Raw genomic sequence first — 24,218 nt, 5'->3', positions numbered from 1 at the left:
ATTCACTGGGTTACTGCTTGATTGATACATTCATTCCCTCACCCATTAGCTCAGTCGGTTAGCTGGTTATTTGTCTTTCAATCTGTCATTCTCCATCAACTCCTCCCTCACGCTCCATCCGTCGCTTTCATTCATATACAAATCTTCTCCCCCTCCCGTCGCTCGCTCTCTCCTCTGCTCTTCATCTCTTTCGTTTGTCATTCCCCCCCCCCTCCTCACTTATTAAATCAACCCCCCGCCACCATCCTCCGCTTTCACTCCACCTAGCACTCCTTCCATCCATCTCTACCTCTCTGCTCTGCTCTCCTGCCCATCCTTGTCTCCCATCTCGGCTCTCTCCGGGGACCGCGGTCACAAAGGCATCCGATGCGTCGTTTTGCATGTAAATTGGATAATTGGATTCGGACGCATAAACTGCACGGTGGCAGGCAGGAAGAAGAAGAAAGAGAGAGGGGAGGAAGGTGGGACTGAGGGAGCGAGGGCAGGTATCGAAAGCGACAGGAGGAGTCAGAGATTTCTGCAGGTTCACACACTCGGAGGCATGTGAACGCATTAATACGTCAATACACAGATAGACTCCGATACATCAGAGAGCGTAAGACACAGATGCATCAGGAACAGAGACTACGGCGGAAGCTTAATCAATCGATGGTGCTCTCTCTCTGCAGAGTGCCGCTCGGCTCTCGAGGTGACAGGAAGCACATCACCATGCCAACGAGGGAATACCAAACAGGGACTGCGATCATGGACGGTGTTCAGAAGTGTGTGTGTGTGTGTTTCAGGGGTTAGCCACTCCCACAAACAGCGGGTAAAATCCTTCGTTAAAAGTAATGATCTGCCGTTTTTCCATCTGATGTGTTTTTCTTCAGTTTTATAAAGGCACAATGACTCAGCCTACAGTTTATTCAGTGCGTGAGCTTTAAGTTCGCTCTCAGCAGCTGTTGTTAGGGAGGGTTTTCTTTTACTTACTCTGCAGCAAAAGTGTTTCCTCTTTTTTTTGGTAATGTGTGACAAGAGAAACTCCAAACTGTATTGATTCACATTTTTTTTGTTCTTTTCTGGAAAGTGCAGTTTTACCTCTCGGGTCTGTTTCTTTGGTAACAGAGAGGCTGAATACACGGTTAATAACAACACGTATAACACACACAATCTGCTCACTTCAGGCTTTTTCTGTCTCTGTGTCAGTTTCTGTGTTATGAAGCTGAGGATGGACGGCCACGACGTGCTGCGATTACATTTTCTCGGTTACCAGGGTGACGGATGACAAACCAGGCAGCCAATCTAATATGTGATTGATCGCCTTAAAAAGAGCGAGGGTGACATCTTCAGCGCCTTTCTGAACGGCCACATAAAAAAACATGCGTGGTGCTCAGAAAACAGCTCCAACACTCGTCTGAGGTCGTGTTCGGACCATGTTACTGTAAAGATGGAGGGACAGCAGCGTTAATTTGTCTGATTAGTTTGGTTTTAATTGGTTATTCGATGTCATATAAAAGGAAATGTGACCCCAGCACTGTCCTGCTCTCGGTTGATTTTGGCGGGAACTCGATTGCGGGAACTACTGTGCAGACTCTGGCTTCAAACGACGCCATCGCTGCAATATGGCAGCGCTTCTATCTTGGATATTTAGGCTTATTTTTCTGTGCAGTGGGGAGAAGAGGAGCCGTGTCATCCATCTTTATGTACAGTCAATGATTCGAACACACGGCGGCCTCCTTTTCCAATTAAATAGCACTGATGTGTTGACACAGATGGCTTCAGCAGAAAAAAAGCCGGCACGAGCTCGACGTGCAGCAAAGCACCGTCCTCTGGTGGAGACGCCTTCACCCGAGTTCTAGATTTAAATTGTTGTGTGAACTAGCCCTTTAAGTTGTGCTCAATTTTGACTTCAGCATCAGGCAAATTATTCTGTAAAAACATCCCCTCTCTCCACTTTACTGTCGCGCTAGCTGCGTCTCGTGTCATGCGATCGTTTCCACAGTTTGCCTCTTTCTGTCACGCTCACTTCACAACATTCCCGCGACCTCGAGCAGCACGCGGCCTAACTCGACCTCCCCGTGGAGGAGGACGAGCAAGAGGACGCCTTCCTCCACGCGGCGTCACAACCGCCCACATTACCTGGGACGTTATTTAACCAGCGTGGGCCCGCCTCTCAGACACAGCAGGCGTCTCCTGGTGTGCAGTCGACTCGCTGCATTTGCTGCATGCTGAAATCACCGGTTTGTCAGCGACGGCGTGCAGATCTTCTCGGGCGCCGTGACTTCTGCTGCCAACCGGCGGTGAAAGCTGTCAACTCTGAAACACACACACACACACACACACACACACACACACACACACACACTCGTTCTCACACTTGCACACACCCTGCATCCTCGCTGCGACCTGTCCTATCAGTGCTAATGAAGGCAGTCACATCAGTGTGATGATGGGAGTGAAGTGCTAATATGAGAGTGTGTGTGTGTGTGTGTGTGTGTGTGTGTGTGTGTGTGTGTGTGCATGTGTGTCTAATACAAGAGCTGCCACTCCTGCTTATAAACATGCAAATGGAGCTGTAAAAGGAACATTAAATTCCTCTCGATGCTTTTTGATGTGGGAATAGCTCGCTCTCCCCCTCCGCCCGCCCTCCCTCCCTCCCCTGCTTGTTCTTTCCTCCCCCCTCCTCCTCCCCTCCATCTTTAATTGTCTCCCCCTTCCTCCTGCCTCTCCATCACTTCTCGTTTCCTCCGTCTGTCTCACTTCTCATTTTGCCGCCCCCCCCCCCTCAGCTTCTCTCTCTCTGTCTTCCTCCCCACATCCTTCCCCTCTCCCTGTCTCTCGTCAATCACCCCCCATCTTTACTCTTCTTTCTCCACAGTCACTCCATCCTCTTCTCCCTCTGCATGACTCCTTCCCTCCATCCTTCCCTTCATCCTCTCCCTGCTGTATTTCAAACACTTGATGGGGTAATTATAAAAATTTGTACTGAGTGACAGACATTCTAACAGCCATTAATTCATTTAGTTTTTATTTTTCCCGGTAATTGGATTTATTTAAAAATGTCGAGTTATCACCCAGTCCTGTATTTGACATTTTATTAAAGGTTACGTAGTGAAACTTTTTGACATTTATCATATTTTCGGCCTCCGGTTGCATACCAACATGAAGTATGGTGGTATTTTCTGGTGCAAATCTGGAAGCCAAAAGGATTTTAAAGAACGATGGAATTACAATAAATCCTGAGCTGCTTAAGTAGAAATCACAGGAATGTTTCTCCTCTGCCATCTAATCACTTTTCTACGTCCTCAGTGGCGTTTTTAACGTGTGATGTTAGATTTGGGAATGAACAGTCTTCGTCAATAACCCTGAAACAAGCAAACGTGGATCTGAGATCTTGCATCAGCCCCTTTGAGTCTGAAGGTTGTCTGCACCGAGCCGAAGAACGAGTGAGTCAGACTTGTTGTACGCAGAGCGAGCCGTCATTGCTGGGAGGGCATAAAAGTTTTGCAAATCATATGTTTGTGATGCTATTTGGCTTGTTTGTATATGACTGAAACATTTAAATTGAGTGAATCTGAAACCTGCCCGGCCTCGTGTTGAACTGATCCAAGAGAGGACGGCGTGAGGAAGCTGCATGTTTGTAATCGCTTACTCGAGAAGAAAAGAAGTCGTGTTGGGGCGGTTGTGGCTCAGATGGTTGGTGGTTCAACCCCCGACCCCTGCAGTCTTCATGCTGAAGTGTCCTTGGGCGAGATACTGAACACCGACCTACTCCCAGTGGCTGAAGAAGAGAAGTGAAAGACTCATGAGTCAGTCCATGACCCAGAAGAACCGTCTCAGCACTATTATTCACCAATATTTTCTACTTTTAGGTTGATTTGTTGATGAACATCTGCCTCCAGGAGATGCAGCATGATCATTTATTTGGAGTTGTGTTCATGTCCTTCAGTTCCTCAAAGAACTAAGAGGCTCTTTAGCTGCTAAAAGCTCCACTGTTTCTGTACAGGTAGCGTACAGTCTGTTGAAAATGCTGATGGCTGTAAAACGAGAACAAAACACTGAAAGATACTGAAGCGCTCTGCTGAGCTGAGAGGAACCACAACATCTAGAAATAACTGTAGTGTTTGTGTAATAGTTTAATTATTATTTGAGAAATACTGACGCTCCTCCTTCCCACCTCTCCGTCAGTACTGCATTCCTTTTAGAAAGAAAACCATATCATAAAATAAGATGTTGTCGCAGCTCCTCAGGTGACGAGGATCTCCTCCGCTGATATCAGCAAAATACTGTAGTGACTCCTGTCGAGGTTTCACAGATTATCCGCCTGTTGGCTGTCACAGCTGGAGACGCACTTCAACCCTGTCAGGGGAATATTTACAATATCAACAACACACTCACACACGATCACCTGTTCACCTCACAAAGGCGTCCGATCTCTCTTTCTCACCTGCATCCACCTCTCCTCCTCCTCCTCCTCTGTTCCTCACTTTATTCTTACTTTCCCTCTCTTCGCTACATCGTCAGGACGGAGCTGCACTGTAACGTCCTGCAGGCCTCGGCCACGTACGGCATTAATGCAAACGCACATGCAATGCCAAGCTGCCCACGTCACCATGACAACCCTGCCGGGACGAGGGGGAGCGACGAGAAACGAAAGACGCGGCGAATAAGAGGGAGATTGGTAGACTCGGATAGAGGGAGGAGGGCAGAGAGGCGAGAGAGAAATCAAGGGATGCAACGACGAGGAGAGAGAGTGAGGAAAAGATGAAAGAGGTGGACTGACTTCTAGGGACATTTCAGAAGTCAGGGTTGCAGAGAGGAGAGGAGAGAGTGAACGGCAGAGAGGTCGAAATCAGACAAATAAGAGAGCAGCACGCCGAACTGAGAGCTTCACTGATGCACGGCACCTTTTTCATCCTGTTTGAAAAAGTCAAATTCTTTAGTGTTTTTTTTTTCTCCACAGAGGAATCAAAGCCGCGGCTGGATGAATTATTTCTTATTTGTCAGCAGGATTTTTTCTTTTTTTTTTTTTTTATCCTCCATCTATTCTTGAGTCCAGAGCATGAAATAATTATTCTGCTACGGACCAGAGACCAAGGGCATATTCCTTTCATTCAACATCTCCGCTTTTATTTTTTCATCATTCCTTTCTATTCTCTCCCTTTAATTTCTCGAGCGCAGCTTCCTCTCTGCGCCCCCTCCTCCTCCTCCTCCTCCTCCTCTTTCATAAGACTGCGAGGGCTGCAGCAGCGAACTGCACATCTTTGATCGTACTGATTTCATTTCAGTGTCACGCACCATCAGTACCCAACTCTCACGGGCTTACAAGAAACATGCATCATACGTGCAGAAGAAATATATTCTCAAAGCAAAGTCAAACTTTACACGCAGCCAAATCACCAGAATAAATAATGCCAATGAGTTGCAGAGAGATCATGCTAAAGCTTAAACCACACGGTCGTGTTGCCATTAAAAACAGCTTTAGATGTCTCGATGTCTGGTCAAAAATATTCTGTTTTGTCGCCATAAAAACGGTGAGAGGTGTCCTGTTGTCTACTCAAAATGTCCTTGTTTTGTTGCCACAAACACAGCTGGAAATGTCCCGACGTCTTGATATAAACATCAAGTTTCACGCTTACAAATACAGAAATGCAAAACCTGACCAGTGATCACAGGAGTAACAGTCTTGCCATCCCTTTCCGCACCCTTACACGTAAGTCAGCTCACACATGTACAAATTTGAACACATCTGCAGTTTGCACAACTATTAAAAACCAAAGTGTTACACTGGTGACTGCGCATTTATTCCGCAAAGGCTCACACAGGTCTGGAAATCCTTGAAAGTTACTGGAAAGATGAATGGTTGGTCTTGAAAGCACTTTCCCCACAGCTCTCCAACCCTGTGATGGAGCCTGAAGGCTGTTGATGGTGACGACTTAAAAAATGACTGCAGTCGATACCTCTGTAGTCAGCAGGACGTCCTTGAATACGTTGTCTGCACCATTACACGCCTCGATGAGCCTCCACTTGAATCCTAGAGTGCCGTCGTTTCAATTGATCGGGTTTCTGAGCTGTGACAGCGAAAAAACGCAAGACAACAAAACACATTTTGCTTTTGTCTTCTCTGATGGACTCCCTCTTTCTGGTTCTGCACCCGTGTTGCCTGTTACTGACTGAACAGATGTGGATGTTGGTTTATATTTTTGACTGGACAGAGACTCCACTGCTTCAGTGTTTACAGCCTGAAGGGATCAGAATGTGTTATTTGGAGGCAGAGATGATGTTAGGACAGGCTGGGTTGAGCGCTAAACAACTAGAAAAACTATAAATAACTTCCTGATAATCACAGACAAACATGTCCTTAACGACTCTGTAAGGACATTCCCACACAGAGTTTAAAACCCTGCGACTCCCTTCCAGTTAGTTCGAACTCGAACTAGTTAGAAGCCTCTTGGATGAGAAGTGAAACGTCTTAAAACCAACTGAGACTGACAATTTTCATCAACATCTTTGAGAAAGCCTGTTCATCATGAAATACGTACTTCATCCGTCCAGAAAGAGAATTTTTCTTGGACTTTCTTGGGCAGTTCTTCTAAGAAAAAACATTTTTCTGAGTAACCTTTTCCAGCAGTTACTGTTGTTTTGGCCTTTGATGACTCAGGAGAATAACTGACTGAAGGTCAAGGCTCCCCAACCTTTTTTTTATCGACCACTGTGGACACACACTGTCCATCAGTGATCCTTAATGGGTCAGATCGGAACCACCAAGGCTTTTCCCAAGAAATCAGAACAATGCTTGCAGTCGACGTTTCCCACCAGTGGAAGAGGCAAAATCCGTCCTGAGAGAAATTGTTGATAAGTGCAAAAAAGTCAGAAATTCTAGTTGACCCAACTGTTGCGACCCAGTTCTGGCCCACGTAGCACATAGAACAATGGCACTTGGCAAACGTATTGATGACCCCTGCTGGACATCATCTGCACCATTATACCATCATTTGTTTGAATCATTGCTAACACCTTTTCCTTTTCAAAAAAGTGCTAAAAAGAAAAACAAAACATATCATATAATATGCAAATGACACCCTAGTTTATATTAAAGTAATAAAAGCTTAAATTCTGATGTTTGCTGTTTCCAGAAGACATTTCTACTCTCCTCCTTTGCTTCCGAACAACTGTTTCACCAGTTTTGCAAACGTGCCAAAGTTATCGTCAGAACTTGAGACGTCAGGTTCAATCAAATAAAAACATTCTCAAAGATAATTTCATGTGTATACGCTGCTGATGTCTCATCTATAAACACTCTCATGCTCTAACTTCGACTGGGCCGAGCGCGTCCATCCCCGTGGTCCTCCAACAAATGTCTCCTCACATCTTCCCTCATTGATTTGCTTTTCAAAAATGCAGCACTTGAGGCTCGGCCGGACCGACGGTCCTCTTAACGCCAACATAAAATGTCTCTTGATGGAGCTCGTAACGATTTATGAATATTAAAGAGCCACATGTAGACGAGTTAAAACACACTGCAGGTTTGTGCTCCTTCGCTGCAGAATCTATGAGTCACACAGGAGTCATGATAGCCTTTACATCTCTGTCAGGCCGCCCCCTCCCCCCCGCGGTGTCCCTGGTTCCAAGCCTTTCATTTCTGTTGTGTGTGATTCAGCCAAAGGCCTCTCTTTCTTTCTCTTTCATACGTTGTTTGTGTGTGTGTGTGTGTTCAACAGCATGTGAGACGAACATTATTCTTCACAGTGTAAGGAGCAGAGACAGCTCTGCCGGTGCGTTGCTTTCCAGCGGACGGGCCTTCAGAATCGCCGCGGCTCCGTCAGGGGAAACTGATGAACTATGAATCATCGTAGTCAATAAGAGACGAGGCGGAGGGGGGGAGCGGGAGGAGCGCTGACGGAAAGCCCATTGAGTATCTGCTGCAGAGGGCCCTTATTTATTCATTCATCCATCTATTTATCTAACTCTCTAATGGGTTAGTATCGTTATAAATGAAGGAAAATGGGGGAAATTTAAAAATGGAAGCTGAACCGGCTGAATCCACTGCATCAAGCCAACACGGACAGAGAGCGCGGGAGTAAAGGGAGATGGAGTGGGAGAGTGTGTTATATTAACACACATTATACCAGCCAGCAGTTTAAAATGCCAACAGACTGTTTCAAAGAAAAGACTTATTGGACGGACGTGACCACAATACGACAGAAACGCTGTTAGATGTAAATATTCTATAGCAGAGGACAATGGCAGATGGTGATTATTCACCTGTGTGAGGCTACAGGCGCTGTCGTTATCTACCTTTGTGCACAGAGCTTTAATTTAAATAAAAGGCCTCAGAGTCAGCTTTACAGCAGTGCCATCACTACAGGGCACCTACGCTCCAACCCGGCTGCCAGAAAACATGTAAAACATTGCAACTTTCTGTTCGTTAGATTGGATTTTTCTAATTCAGAAAGCTGTGCTTCTGCGCTGGTTAGGTTTACACACAACAACCACTCGGTTAGGGTCAGGAAAACATCATGGTTTGGATTAAACTACCTTCTTTTCATGCCACAAAAGCAAAAAAACTAGATACATGGGCTACGATACGATTCAGGGACGATTTTAAATATGGAACGATTCGATGCGATTCGATATGATGCAATCTGATTCGGCTCAGTTGGACCTCGCCAAGTTGTGGGTTGGAAAAAGTCTTTTATAGCCATGTCGTTGTCTTGCGTGTCCTTGCTTGTGCTAGCTGTAGCATTACTAACGTTAGCATCCACAGGGTGGACTCATCATTGCCCACGTAGTTTTCTCCATGCCATCTCACCAGGTGAGTTTTCAGATTTGTTGTGCTACCGCTGTACTTAATAGCTGTTCTACAGACCTTACATGTAGCCAGACTTTTGTCCAAATTTCCCTCCTTCTTATAAAATCCAAATCTCTTCCAAACTTTAGATTTCAGATTAGCTGGTGCATTGTAAACAGTGTTGGAATTGTCGGACATGTTGTTGTTCGTGTGGTTTTTCCCTCGGACACGCTAACGTTACTCTCTTGAGAATCTCGCGTTGACCTTTAATCTTTTACGAGAGTTGAGAGACAAAATTAGCAGCAAAGCTTCCGTCAACCGATACATAACTTTACTGGTAAATTTATATCGATACAGGGATCTGCGTATCGATGTAGTCGCATCTTTAACATTAAAAGCGGACACCGATTTGAATCGATGAATCTTTACACTCCTAGTAGTCGGCCGTTCTGCAGCCTTGTTATCTGTTTCTTTTCATAAACGTACGCTCCGTTGTTGTCTGCAAGATTTAACACACAGGTCTTCATCTTCTCCCACCTGAGGATGTCAAGACACAGTGGAATCACTTTATTTTAAATGGAAATGTGACAACAAGGACCTCACAATGACTGGGGAACTATTGAGTCCCATCCAGTGACGGTAGTTTAGTCTTGTTTTATATTGCTGTACTGTTTTACTCTACAACAGCCTGTTGAATCGGCATCAACAGTGAGTCAGTCTGTACAACGAGCCGCTGCACCTTTGCTTTTACAAGACGCTCTGTTCATTATTAAACTTGTACTAAATGCAAAACAAACTTCACGCTGTTCACCAGAGTCGGAGATATTGATTGTAGCAGTGTGTGAATGGCTCAAACATTGTGAGAGGTACTTGATATAAATACCTCGGCGTCTGAGGAATGTACATTTAAATACCGTGTTGACAATCTTGTCAGTAGAATTTGTCAAAACCTCTCACAGAAACAGAACCAGCCAAGAGGATTGATGAAGCAGTTTATCTGTCAGTTTTAGATCACGGTGACTGGTTTATGTTTATTATTCCTGGAACATGGTCTGAATTTGCCTTTTCCTTTAGTGCCGCTAACATATGATCTCAAACGTCGCTGCTTGAAGACTTGAGAGTGACCTAAGAGGAAAGCTCTTGCACAAAGTCAAAGTTTATCCAGAAATCCAGCAACAAACAGAAAACCCAGCAGACCTCTCCGTTATCCTCGTGTGTGCTCCTTCGTTCTGTAGTTTTCAGTCGGGCTGTAGCGCTGCCTCTACAGCAGGGGTCCCCAACCTATCGATCAGTGTTTACTCACAGGTCTTTGTGCGGCTACGGGTCGATTACAAAACCATTCAGTTGGAAGACAATTCGATAATTACTGCCGATCAGAATTGAACGCTGTGGACGGTCGTCTTTGTCAGGGCTCGACATCGTCACGGCCTCCCAGCTGACATCAGGACGCTGATACTTTACTTCCTTAAGATTTCAGCAGCGGTCGATTTGGCGTCACTAACGGTTGCCACGCTACCAGCAACAAACGCAGCTACTTTGTCAGGATTACCGCAGAACAGCAGCTGCGTCTCTTTTCCAGAGGAGCCGACCACAAGGAAGTTGTTTTAATGAAGAGGTCCGTCAATAATAATTACAGCTGCGATCTGACTTCCTGCTGCGCTCGGTGTGACAAGTTCTCCACACCGCAGCAGGACACAGCACAGTCGTTAAACTCGCTGAAGAGGTAACCAACAATAAACACCACTGTATAAGGAGGTAATCACAGGATATAAATCTATTGGACGGCAATTGCAGAAAAAATGGTGTTGTGTGATGTGTTGTATGAAATAAGCGATCACTTCCTGCTGTTTGTGTCCTACATAAGATGTTTCTCCTGGCAAAACAAATGTTTGCCGTGAAGCAGCAACAGGAAAATCAGTGAATTATATTCATAGTGGTCCAACTTTTAGTGCCGAGGTGAGACATTCTGTTTCTTTTATGTAGGGAGGTGGAAATCAAAGGTGTGGGGACGTTTTTAAATGTAGAGTAATTCAAAAAACTAACTATTTTTCCGACTTTACGGTCTACTTTCCCGAGGTAATCTCTAAATCTCTTGTTTCATCCAACTGGAGTTCATGGCACAACTAACTACAGCCACAGTGCACGGAAAAGTAAGGTCAAAACTCCAGCGACACATGTCGTACAAGAACAAAGAAAGAAGTCTGAAACCACAAGATATTTGATTTACAGTAGAATCAGACGGAGACAGTCTGCAAATGGAATGACATTTTTAAGATAAACTGTTGAAACCGGTTCCTGTGACGTGTGTCCGCAAACATTCAGACTTTTTGAACATTGATCTCGTGACGATCGTTGTCAGGAATAGCCATTGTGTCCGAATGTTGGACTTGCCTTTGCTTTATCTTTGTATCATGATGACCTGCTTGGATCTTTTTAACCGTAGTTGTTGACTCGATCTTTCATACGAGCACTATCTGAATCCCAGGACGTGCTGTTTTTTGGTTTTTCAGCTCCACCTGCTCTCTCTGGATTTGCAGGGATCCCATCGTCATGCAGACGTCTACTTTAGAAACGATCATTATTCTCTGGCTTGATATTTTCCGCTGTGAATGCAGGCAACTGTTTCTGCTCAACCTGGTTTAAACAAATGACATTTCCATGGTGTATGGAGGCCTGGTCGAGCGGCCTCTTATGAGGTTAAACTGCACACCTTCACACGTCATCGAGCTTCACGACGCCTCTTAAAGCTCGGAGAAATCACTCACATGCCGTGATTTGCTCTCGGGAGCGGCCATGCCTGAGATCTGCTCTTTTTCTTTCCAACGTCTACATTTCACTCGTTCACATTTGAACTGGTCTGATAGGCTTTAATTTCATACCGCTGCAGTTTCCTCTTGATAAGACGTCGAGTGTTCGCAGTCAAAACACAATGCAGTTCAAATATATGAAGATAAAGTTTATTATCTTTATATAGTTTCAGTTTGTGATCTTTGCTTTTGAGGATTTCACTCATCTTGTGATTATTTATTCCCTTTTTTTTAATCTCATTTCTGAATACTTTAACTTTAATGCAGCATCCCTGCATTTTAAAACCCAGTGACAGGTGAGAGGATAGAAAGATGAAAAGAGATAGAAGATGAATTCTGACAAATCCCACACTTTCATTCTAAGAAGCGTGAAACGGCTCCCGATCAGTCGGACTAACTTCTCTCTCCTCGTCGCTGTCGTTCTTCTTTTTATCATCGTCTCCTCTCAAACTCCCGTCTCTCTTCCCCTTTTTGAAGAGGTTGTCATGGTTACACAGGAAGCGTTCCTGTGGCGCACACATACACACACTTTCTCTCTCTTTGCCTGAATGGATCTTTTATCCGTGTGTCCAGATTTCTGTATCTCTGCTGCAGCTCGGAGTCTTTTATGGATTTATTTTTTTTTTAATAGAAATGGAAAATGTTATTTAATCATTTTCGTCCTCACCGGTTGGTTAATGTAGATCCTTCGTAGCTAGAAACGTTTCAATTAGTCACAAAAAGAAAAGGAAATGTCTGCTTTTTTTCCCCCTTTCATATAAAAATGCTGTTTATATTTGAAGGACAGCGTCTTCTCTGCTTCGATTGGTCCAAACTGAGAACTTTGAAATAATTCAGCGCTCACTAGTTGAATGTGTGACATCTGTATGAACTCGGGGAATTCACGGCGCTCGTCTGTTTGTTTGTATCTGCTTCTGTTTATCACTTCACATTAATGAGAGCTAATAGAAACGGTGGCCGGCCAACAGTTTTGCCAACATACAAGCTCGGTGTCGCTGGCTCTCGTCGTTAATCATCATCAGCGCGAGCACAAATAAATAAATCAACGTGCCCAGTTCTCGTTTGGTGTCTTTTTGAAATCGGCAGTAATCTGGGCGAGCGACAACACGATGAGATATCGATGAATCTGCTGCTCGAACGACAAAAAGCAGCAGGTTTTTATCTCCTCGTATCTGCTGAAGAATCTGTTGTCGACTGAGAGGGCAGAAAAAAGACGCGACGGAGGGAGATGATACGAAGAAGTGAAGCAAATTATTTAGCAAATTATCACAACTCTGCACTGAGCTTTTCAGCCTCTTTGAGTTCATTGTTTTGGTTTTATGACACATTTATGGCAACAAGCTTTAAAATCCGGCTGTCTGCTACACGCTCAACGCCATATTTTTATTAAAAGATGGCAAAAACTAGCTGAAAATATAAATATTTCATGTAATTTAACGTAATCTTATTAGTGTACCTGTGTCTCCCCCCATGGCCCCCCCTGTGGGCACCCCTGCTCCTATAATATATCCAATCAATTCCCTTAAATGTGATCGATATGAACTCATTATAATTGAGGAAGGTTTTAGTCTGGGTCCAGTCGACCCTCCTGCTGGAGAGGGATAATATCTGGAGACTCAACTAAACTGTTTTTTAAACTTTTTTAAACTCTTTCTTTCTGCAAAATCTGTGTGAACTGTGCTGAATGTTAGAGAAAGCTCAGAAGAATTTATTGAACCTCTTCAGATGTGTTGTTTCCAGCTGTATGTGTCACCCAGCTGCAGCCACAGGCCTCATTATCTGGAGGTCTTTGTGACAGCAGGTCTTTGTGGGCTCCAGCAAACGGAGGTGTGGGTAAACTTTATTCCCGCGGATGAAAAAGGTGGATTAACTGAGTTTTACCCTCCAATGTTTCTCTGGATCGTAGCTGTCCGTCCATCTCTCTATCGCCTCTCTCCTTCCTTATCTCTCCTCTTGATATCTATGTTTTCATCTCCCTCTCTTCTCTCTTCTTCTGCGGTCTATAAAGTAATAAAGCAGCGAGTGATTCCAGAGGGAACTCCCTCGTTTGATGCTCGGCTGCCACGTGTCCCGGTAATGAATTCATTGATTAAATCAGACTGCCTGAGTTCTGCTGAGCAGGTAGAATACAGACGGAGAGCAGCAGCTCCCGGAGGGGAACCCCAACCCTCACCCCCCCTCACCCCAACCCTCACCCTCCCTCACCCCAACCCTCACCCCCCCCCTCACCCCAACCCTAACCCAACCCTCACCCTCCCTCACCCACCCTCACCCCAACCCTCACCCCAACCCTCACCCCAACCCTAACCCCAACCCTCACCCTCCCTCACCCACCCTCACCCCAACCCTCACCCCAACCCTCACCCCCCCTCACCCCAACCCTCACCCCAACCCTCACCCCAACCCTAACCCCAACCCTCACCCTCCCTCACCCACCCTCACCCCAACCCTCACCCCAACCCTCACCCCCCCTCACCCCAACCCTCACCCCAACCCTCACCCTCCCTCACCCACCCTCACCCCAACCCTCACCCCCCCCTCACCCCAACCCTCACCCCACCCTCACCCTCCCTCACCCCCCCCTCACCCCACCCGCACCCTCCCTCACCCCAACCCTCACCCCCCCTCACCCCAACCCTCACCCCAACCCTCACCCTCCCTCACCCCCCCTCACCCCAACCCTCACCCTCCCTCACCCCCTCTGTCTTTACCTCACCCTCCCTCTCTTTACCTCACCCTCCCTCTCTTTACCCTCACCCTCCCTCACCCTCCCTCACCCAACCCTCACCCTCCCTCACCCCCTCTCTCTCTCTTTACCTCACCCTCCCTCACCCCAACCCTCACCCTCCCTCACCCTCCCTCACCCCCTCTGTCTTTACCTCACCCTCCCTCACCCTCCCTCTCTTTACCTCACCCTCCCTCTCTTTACCTCACCCTCCCTCACCCTCCCTCACCCCAACCCTCACCCTCCCTCACCCCCTCTCTCTCTCTTTACCTCACCCTCCCTAACCCAACCCTCACCCTCCCTCTATTTACCTCACCCACCCTCACCCTCCCTCTCTTTACCTCACCCACCCTCACCCACCCTCTCTTTACCTCACCCTCCCTCACCCTCCCTCTCTCTTTACCTCACCCACCCTCACCCTCCCTCACCCTCCCTCTCTTTACCTCACCCTCCCTCACCCACCCTCGCCCTCCCTCACCCCTCTCTCTTTACCTCACCCACCCTCACCCTCCCTCTCTTTACCTCACCCTCCCTCACCCACCATCACCCCCTCTGTCTTTACCTCACCCTCCCTCACCCACCCTCTCTTTACCTCACCCTCCCTCACCCCCCTCACCCTTCCTCACCCCAACCCTCACCCTCCCTCACCAACCCTCACTCTCCCTCACCCTCCCTCACCCTCCCTTACCCCCTCTGTCTTTACCTCACCCTCCCTCACCCCCTCTGTCTTTACCTCCCCCTCCCCCTCTCTCTCACTCTTTGATCCTCACCCTCCCTCACCCTCTCCATCTGTGTCACTCTCTTTCCTTACCTCACCCTCCCTCTTTCTCTCTCTCCCTCTCCCTCCCTCCCTCTCCCTCTCTCTCTTGCTCGCCCGTCCACCTGTTGGTTTGCAGCTGGAATCTAAACTAATAATCTGCGGCAACATTTCCACAAAAACACTACATGAAGTAAAATTAACGATCCTAAAGCCGAACGTAGATATTTGACCTTCTGCAGCTTGTTAAAACTTTTCCATGTGTGACTGGAAGCACTGAACATCTGAAACATCGTCTTCTGCACGCTGCAGCGAGAGACGCATCCCAGCAGTTAGACCTAAACTTTCTTTAATTTCTGCTCACATCTCTCTCTAATTTGCAGTGATGTCTCAGTCTCTTAAATCCAGCCCGAGCCTCAGACAGGAAAACAGGGAGCTGATATGCAAATCGAGGCGTCGGGATTTCAGGCTCGCATCTCGTGTTTGTGTTGCAGCCTGAATGAGAGTGAAACCTCCCACATCACCGCTGGGCTTATTCCACACTGCTGCAGACATGAGAGCATTTCGATGTCAAATTCAATCCTCATTCATGAATTAACGGGGGAATTTCTTCCGAGGTTTGAACAACAGCTGCTCCACGCTGTCAGAAACAGATAATTTAATGACATTTTACACAGAAATAAACGTGTTTTTAAATATGTGGGTTTTATGAACATAGAACATAGAAGAGTTGAGACCAAACTCCATCATAACAGAAGGACAGAGCTTGTTTTGCAAAAGCAGGAGAAGAACATGTCGGTGTTTGACAGCCACTTACAGAAACTTTAAATACTAATATAGAAATGATCCAAGGAACTCGCAGTACTCAAGACAAGTGGGCTCATTGTTTGCGTGACAAGTGGGCGGGTTAGCAGGAAAACAAACACTTGTCAGCTTTCAATTAAAAATACCCACGGCATTAAAAAAAAAAGCATTAAACACCTCCTAAAATCTCCTGCTGCTTCCTGTTACGAAGGCTGTGCCGTCGCTTGTGTTGGATAAGAGGTGACTTCAGTGTTCGATCTCCAGACGAAACAACAGATGTGTTAAAACGTTAAAACTTGAGGATATAAACCTGAAACTATGTGTCTTTATGTCCCAAGTCTCTATTTTGTGTTCTGGTTATGATTACGGGACATAAATCAGGTGGTTATAGTTCAGGAAAAGACGTTTTAGATCAAAATACAGGTTTATACTCCTGATAAGAAGGAAGGAAAAACAACTTTACTGCCACTTACGCACCTGTTTCTTCATAATTGTGCCGAGCAGCTGCCCCGCGCCGGAGTCTAAAACATAAATAAATGTATATATGAATGTCTGATTACAGCAACATGAGCAAACAGTGGACAGATGTTGTGATTTGTGTTCGTCAGTGAACTGTGGAATCGCTCTAAACTTGTAGGAGTTCGGCTGCATCGACTTCAGTTTTCCGTGTAACACCACGTCTCCACCTCCAGCTGCTCCGCCTGTCTTTTTTTGGAGTTTGCCAAACGACACGCAACTACAAACTCAGTCAGTTTCCCACAAAACCTCTCAGTGCAGAATAACGATGGAGGGCTGGTGTTCTCGTGTTTTTATGATCGATTATTAAGCATTAACGTGACGATGCTGTCTGCTGTTGGACACTCTCTGCCGTGCGTTTGTTGGATGATGGTTGTAGCGAGCCGGTTTGAAGCCTCCTCTCTCGGCTGTCTCACCGTGTCTGGCAGTTTCTCTCTTTCTCTCTCTCTTTTTCCACCTTCTCTCCTGCTCTTTTGCTCTCTCCGCCTCCTGCTGTTTCTCCTCCAATTCCTGGCGACTGTCGCCTCTGCCTCGCTGCCTCTCTGTACTGAACTGTACTTTCTGCCGTGGGGGAAAAAATCAAAAGAAGATTGAGATTGTAGGGGAGGCAGAGAAGTGTGGAGGAGGTGAGAGGAAACAAGGGAGGATGGGATGGATGTAACCCTGCACTCAGCTGCAGATTGGCGCTGCCCGGCCGAAGGGAAGGAGACACTTTTGCATTCAGGCTCTCTGAGCCTCGAGGGCTGCTGCTCCTCTCTTCTCTGCAGAGGTGAAACCAGGTGAAACTGAACCCACAGGAGTCCTCGGGGACCTCCTGCAGCATCAGGTGCTCGTGTGCACAGGTCAGAGATCAGCTCCTGCCAGGGAGGACGGACGCTTTCCAGTCCCGATGGAGCTGGACGTGAACTGGCGCCGGTGCCTTTTATGTCAGAGCGGCTCTGGGGGTTTGCACGCTGTGTTCCATCTGTACTGACACGTTGGATTTTTATGTATTTCAGCCGCAGCCCGAGATGATTACACACACATTCTGATATAATGGCCGCTGTAGTGTTTATCATCCCTCTGCTTACCTTCTAAACGCTCGATCGCTGGATTACAGGAGGTTGCTGAACAGACCCGCAGTGTGATTATAGCGTAGAGAAACATATCAACACAACCTGGAAGAGATTCAGGTTCAGCTCTCCTGTCGATGCTCCATGTGTGCTGCAGTTTGAGCCTCTCGGCCTCGTCGTGTCTGCAGGATCAGACTGTTTGTTTGTGACGACGGCAGCGCTCGCTATTCACATCCATCCTGAATCTGTTGCATGTCAACGACGCGGTGAATCCTCCCCCTCTGGCGTACACTGCAGGCCCACATTAGCATACTACAAGGAAAGCCAGCTTTCTCGCAACCAATTAGCGAGCTGACCATTTATTTTTAAATTCAGAATGAGCCCGGCGGCTCCCCCTCTGGGAGCCGCAGCCAAAGTGAATCAACTGTGCAGTAAAGACTGCGACTCTCCATCAGCTGCAGCTTCATTCACTCTGCGACTCCTTCTGCTCTCTTATAGAAATGTACATTTTCAGAATACCGAAATAAATACCACACACCATATTTCATTTACAGCAGCAGGGATAAGCTAATGTTCTTATGATTAGTAAGCAGAATACGATAACTGGGTTACGCATATAATATCCTGACTTTTAGCTTCTATAAGCGGCTTTATTATTTGATGCATACCTTAAAGCCAACATATGACTGGAGGGAGTTTTTGCAATTTCCAAACTGGACCAATGAGGATTAAAGGCTCAACTCGTAACGTTAAATACAGTAGAATAGTGTCACTGTATGTTGTGCAGATGTGCACACTGTCCCGACTCTGTGGTTTAGATTCTATTTTCTTTATTTTCTTTATTCAATGATCAGTGGTGCATTAACAGACGAGGTGTTGCCAGCACAAGAGAGACAGAAGAAGACTAAATAAATAAATCAATAATCCAAAAACTAAACTCACGCTTATTCCCCAACCAAGAGACCGACAGACAGAACGACGGACCAACTCCACTGGTTTATGACTGAACCATGTCTTTACCGCATGTACACCATAAATATGGATCGTTATTTGTCATATCAAGTCATCGATCAGCTCAAGTTGAGCAGTGTTTTCTTCTTTGCAGTGTTCAGGTTGATGAGTTTGGCGTTGTGGTATTTTTGTTGCCCACTCTTGCAGAAGAAAGAGGAAAGCTGAATAATCACAAAGTATTTTGGAGCTGATTTAGAAGATGTTTTATTGGAACTTTTCCCAAACAGACAATTTAACCCTCACACATCTCTACGCAGTGACTGACTCTCTCTACATTTATTCTTCGCACAATTCACTCCACAAGTTTTCACGTGTTAAACCGAGTGCAACGCAACAGCAGCTTATAAGAGGTCAGAAAGTGTACTGAGTTATTTACTGTTTCTGGATCATGACGTCAGGTACAACTTTATATTTTTAGGTCATTTAGCAGATTCTTTTTGTCCAAAGTGCCTGACAGTAATTCATACATTCATGCAAATCAGCACATCAGGAGCAGTTTGGGAGTTTAAGGACACTTTGACATGCAGACTAAGGGAATCGAACCACCGACCTTCCGATAACAAGACGCTGGCTCTACCCCTGAGCAACAGCCGCCCACAGCTCAGACGTATTCGAGACTCAAATCAATCAATCTTACTGACAGGAATGAAAGTTTATGTATTTCCATTTCATCTATCCTTTTGTTTTCCATTTATAGATTAAATTATCTCCACCTTTACCAGCTACAACATCAAAATGATGGAGAAAATAACTGATTATTGATATTAACTGGTGTTATTATTTCATGATAATACTGTTGAACGCATGATCTTTACTCGTATTCTCACGCTGAGGTGTCGCTACGTTTACCTACAGATAAGATCCGAGCTCTCCAACACAGAATCCAAATGACTGTCTCTCTTTGTGATATGAAAATGTGATATATTAGTACTTCAGAAGTCTTTAATTGTGCTCTTAGCTGCTTACTCCCTGCAGTAACTCGAGTTTATATCTTCTTTTTGAATGCGGTCCTGCAGTGTGTGTGTAGTTCTGAAGTCTGATTGCGGTGGATTAAGTGTTATTTGAGATGTTGTTGAGGTTTTCTCTCTCAGCGCCCGTCGCCTGTGTGCCTGAGACGGTTTCATTACGAAGCTTTGATGTGCTTTTTCGTCCCGATGCTTTTAAGGTAGATATTTCATTAAAAGACATCAAAGATGGAGCTCCGTCTCTGCCTCTCTCTGCCTCTCTGCTTTTGTCTTTTTTGGTTTTAAAAGTATTCTCAAGTATTTGTCCTCCGATGCTGAGACTCCTTCAGCGTCTCTCCCCCTGCATTTTCTCTCCTCCCGCTGTTGTGCGGCACACGAATGCATCTGAAGACGCGTAGGAACATTTTTTTTTGTGAATCCTGCTCTTTATCTCATCGCCGCCCGCCTGCATCACCTCCTCTCAGCTCTTTGTGTCTCCCACCTCTCGGTCTCGACACCCCCGATGTGATTTCCACTCATATCAACAGAAATGTGTTTTGTCTTCGGCCCCTGATGTTTGTTCCCCGCAGTGAAGGTCTCGGCTCTACCTCCACAGCTCTGATTACAACATTTCCTTTTTTCTCAGAGCTTTTTTCCTTCTGTCATTTGGTTTCTGTTTTTTTTTTTTTTTTTGTCGTTCTGAAGGGGCACAAATGGCTTGATTTTTCTTTTTGGATAATAATGGGGTTTATTTAAGTGTCATGGTTGTGTGTTGAAACATTATAATAAAAATTACTTTAAACAAGCCAGTGGGAGTTACTGATGGTGTCGTCTGGTGAGACTCCAAAATCTCGCTGTTTTATTGATTCTCAGCAGTATAGTACTTTGTCCTGTGGGTGGCGCCGATGAGACCACGTGAGGTCATTAAAATCAAAAGAGTTCACTGGTCTGGGAGCAGGATGAAGGTTAGATGTCATGATTTAAAGTGAAACGATGGGAGTCTGAGCTGAAGCTAAAAAGAAATTAGGGGGAGCTGTTGGACGCTGAGCTAAACCGAACCAACCTGAGCTAAGTTTAAGCTAACAAGCGTTTTTTGCCAAATCGGATGTTGTTGCATTGAGCTGAGCCTGACAATCTGAGTCCTACAAAAGCCATCAGAACCCAGAGCATTAGCCCTGCTTTCTTAAAGTGAAACTCTCGCCAAAAATCGACCAAGGCTTTATTTGTGAACCTTTGTGTAAAAGCATAGTTACGACGAAAGAGGCACTTTTAAGTTTACCGTAGTTTCGTTTTCAGGCAATTTTTCAATGGGAGTGCTACGGGCACTTTTACGATAGCATCAAAATCTCTATTTTTAAAACAGTAAGAAGGCTCGAGACAACATGAAACTTTGCTCGTAGTATCACCAGGGTCTCTACACATGAACACGAGCATTGAGAACATTGTTTGTGTACACAGAGTTTACTAAAAAGAAGGTTTTTGAACAACTCACCGTTGGAGCTGGATCTCCTGCGAGCCACCTTCAAAGCAGACAAAAAGTGTCGATCCCCGAGTGCGGCCTAACAGGTAGGAGAGTAATGGGTAATGGAGGACCTCCTACCTGTCAGGTCGCACTCAGGGATCGACACTTTTTGTCTGCCATGACGGCGGCGAGCGGAACAAGCTACTGCTAACGTGAGTTGTCCAAAAACCGTCTTTTTAGTAAACTCTGTGTACACAAACAATGTTCTCAATGCTCGTGTTCATGTGTAGAGACCCTGGTGATACTACGAGCAAAGTTTCATGTTGTCTCGAGACTTCTTACTGTTTTAAAAATAGAGATTTTGATGCTATCGTCAGAGTGCCCGTAGCACTCCCATTGAAAATTAGCTTGCCCGAAAACGAAACCATGGTAAATCTTAAAAGTGCCTCTTTCGTCGTATTTATGCTTTTACACAAAGGTTTGACTCATAATCAATCACAAATAAAGCCTTGGTTGCTTTTTGGCGACAGTTTCACATTAAGAAAGCAGGGTTAATGCTCTGGGTTCTGATGGCTTTTGTAGGACTCAGATTGTCAGGCTCAGCTCAATGCAACATCAGATTTGGCAAAAACGTTCATCAGCCTAAACTTAGCTCAGGTTGGTTCAGTTTAGCTCAGCGTCCAACAGCTTCCCCTAATTTCTTTTCAGCTTCAGCTCAGACTCACATCAGCCTCTGCTGTCCGCTCTCAGCTTTCATTCAATTCTTCTAAAAGTTTATTGATTTGAACACAAAGCAGGGAGATAATTAGCAAACCTCTTTTCATCCTAAAAGCTGTCAAAATTAGCAGCGTCTGTAAGGAAAGACTTCACTTGACTTTGAGTAGATAATAAAACGAGCACTATTATTATATGAGAGTACCTTAAACACACAGTATGTCATTTCAGCTGCTCGAGGTCTCTTTATCAAAACAAAACAGGAAGATGTAAGTAGTTTGGGATCATGGGAGTTTTTCCTTCTTCATTGTTAAACAGCCACTTTAGTTCCTCACTCTCTGACTTGATGCTTTAACGACTGAAACGAAACGTGTGGATTTCTCTGTGTTTGAACAATTTCAGAAACTTTTGGGATGCATGTAAAACAGATAAAAATGCTTTGCGCTTCTATTTCATATGACCGGTGAGGGATGAGTAGATCAGGAGGATTTGACTTTCATCTCCTGGGATAATGTATCCACAGAGCTCAATCGATTTTAGACATTATGGTGCAGAAATGTTTACATATTACGTCTTTGTCCAACATAACAAATTATACAAGAGTTTGAAAGTAATAAGTTACAGTCCAATGGACAGTTAGTGTGGCATTGTTGCTTGCATGATTCAAATAATGCTGGTGTTGGGCCCACTGATGGATGACTGCAGCGGAGAAACAGTCCACCGATCAGAGCTTTAAAGATTAATAAAGGAGGACTCGTCTTCCCACAGTTCATAGCTGCCTCGCTAAGCTACATACATCAAAAATAGCATCTGGAAAATGGTGATTATTGCGGATGTATCTGCACAGGATTGTTGTGTTACGCGCTCCGATGAACTGCTAATGCAGCTCCTGTGTTTACTGAAGTTGATGTAGGTGGAACTGAGTCATGAGAGCAGAACGAAAACAGAATAAATCCCCCTAATAACAAGAATTCAAGTAAAAACATGCATATGATATCAGGGTGAGTAGATGAAGGAAAAACAGAAGGTTCAGTTGGAGTATCAGGCTCGGCAGCAACTCTGAGGAAGTTTAGTCACATACAAACAAATGATATGAGGAGAATGAGGAACTTTTAACAAATGTCTTCCACAGCTGAAATTGAACTACTTTTACTAAATAACCCTGCAGAGATACTGGCACACATGTTTCCTTTCCCGCCTACATGGACTCCATCCATGTAATAACTTAATTCTCCTCCTGTCTCCTCTCTCAGGTACTTCACCAACATATCCATCGGTGGGCGGGACTATTCCTTCAACAGCGACGGCTACCTGTCCAAACCGCTGCTCGATGTCATCTCCTACACCAATGGGAGAGGCTGGGAGGAGGTCAGTACGCAGCTGTGCAACTGGAGCTAATTATCACAGCGCAGCGGCTAGACTGGCTAACTGCAATTTCACAGCCCATCAAACATGCTAACTCATCACTGCTCAGTTTCACCTTTCTGCTATCTCACTGTCTCTCTCTCTCAGTTGTAATTACTTTCCCCCAAAGCCTCCTCCACTGCTCCTCCTCTCTCCTTCACCCTCCACTCTTTCGTTAGGGTTTGTCAGCCTTGTTAGCCCGCGCTAACTCACAGTCCAATATTCTCTCTGTCAGGGGCCATGTGTAGCAGTTGTACAGTAATAGCTCCAGATCAGAGACCTGCCCTGCGAGGGCATTTTCAATTCCTCAGGACTGCGTTCGACCTGAGAAAAACAAGCAAACCTTTTTGTTCTATCCCGCTGTGTTCCATTTGCTCCTGACCTTTCCTGACTCAGTGTGTTTACTGGTGAGTGCAGACTTTAGGGCCTCTCTCATCTTAAGCATGATAACCAAAAAAGGAAGAAATCGACCTTTGGGAAAAAAAGAAACCATTGCATTAAACGTGCACCATCACTACGGGTCCTTGAGTTTTAAAGTGTTAGTTCTTCACCTTCTTGTCAAAGCTGAACCTCCTCCTAAAAGGTGCAGTGCGCAACAGTATATCAGCTCGGCTCTGGAAGACAAGGATGGATGAAGGACACAGATTAAAGTGTGTTAAGCGGGATTTAAGCAATAAGTAAGCTCAATTGTTGCCAGAAGTTAATCTAAGCAAGATTTCTTACACCTGTGTAATTATGTGGATGCCTCAGTCGATGTATCTTCGCTCCGGGGATGTTTTTCATGGTTTGGGATGATTTCAAGTGAGTTACATCATACTGCTACATCCTAAAATGGTATTTAGGGCAATCGTTTCCCTCCAACATTGGCAACATTTACCTGTACACTAAGGCTCAGAATTTAAATCTAAATGTGGGACTGTCAGTGATGGATAAAACAGAATAACATGACGTCACCTAGCCTGATAACCCTTGGTTTGTGTGCCTCTGAAAAATCTTCCTTAATGGCGGGCACATGTAGCTCTCAAACTTCACTCAACTCCTCTATTGTAACAAATATCAGAGCAACCTACCCCGAGGCTTGAACATGCAAAACAGAGTGGCAGTGCATCTCATTTGGGGTTTTTTTAACCACAGATTGTAACACTGAGCCAACAGTTTGTAAGGCTGGAGATGTTTGATCAAACGAAAAGTCCATATTTCTGGTCGGAAGGACTTTTAAAGATGATAAAATACTTGGATATCAACAGGTTTT

At 45.3% G+C, this 24,218-nt stretch overlaps 1 protein-coding gene across 1 annotated transcript in view; it reads left to right on the top strand.

The window, feature by feature from the left end:
• LOC115579192 (glutamate receptor ionotropic, NMDA 2D-like) overlaps nucleotides 1-24,218 on the top strand; it is a 224,159-nt gene that overhangs the window by 126,256 nt on the left and 73,685 nt on the right. Inside the window, exon 7 of the mRNA XM_030412752.1 lies at nucleotides 22,816-22,930. Within this exon, the coding sequence (XP_030268612.1) occupies nucleotides 22,816-22,930 (115 nt within the window). The remainder of the gene's footprint in view (nucleotides 1-22,815; nucleotides 22,931-24,218) is intronic.

The sequence above is a fragment of the Sparus aurata genome, chromosome 3, assembly GCF_900880675.1.
Source record: "Sparus aurata chromosome 3, fSpaAur1.1, whole genome shotgun sequence".
Lineage (NCBI taxonomy): Eukaryota > Metazoa > Chordata > Actinopteri > Spariformes > Sparidae > Sparus > Sparus aurata.
The sequence above is the reverse complement of the archived record's forward strand: the minus strand, read 5'-3'. Positions and strand labels throughout refer to the sequence as shown.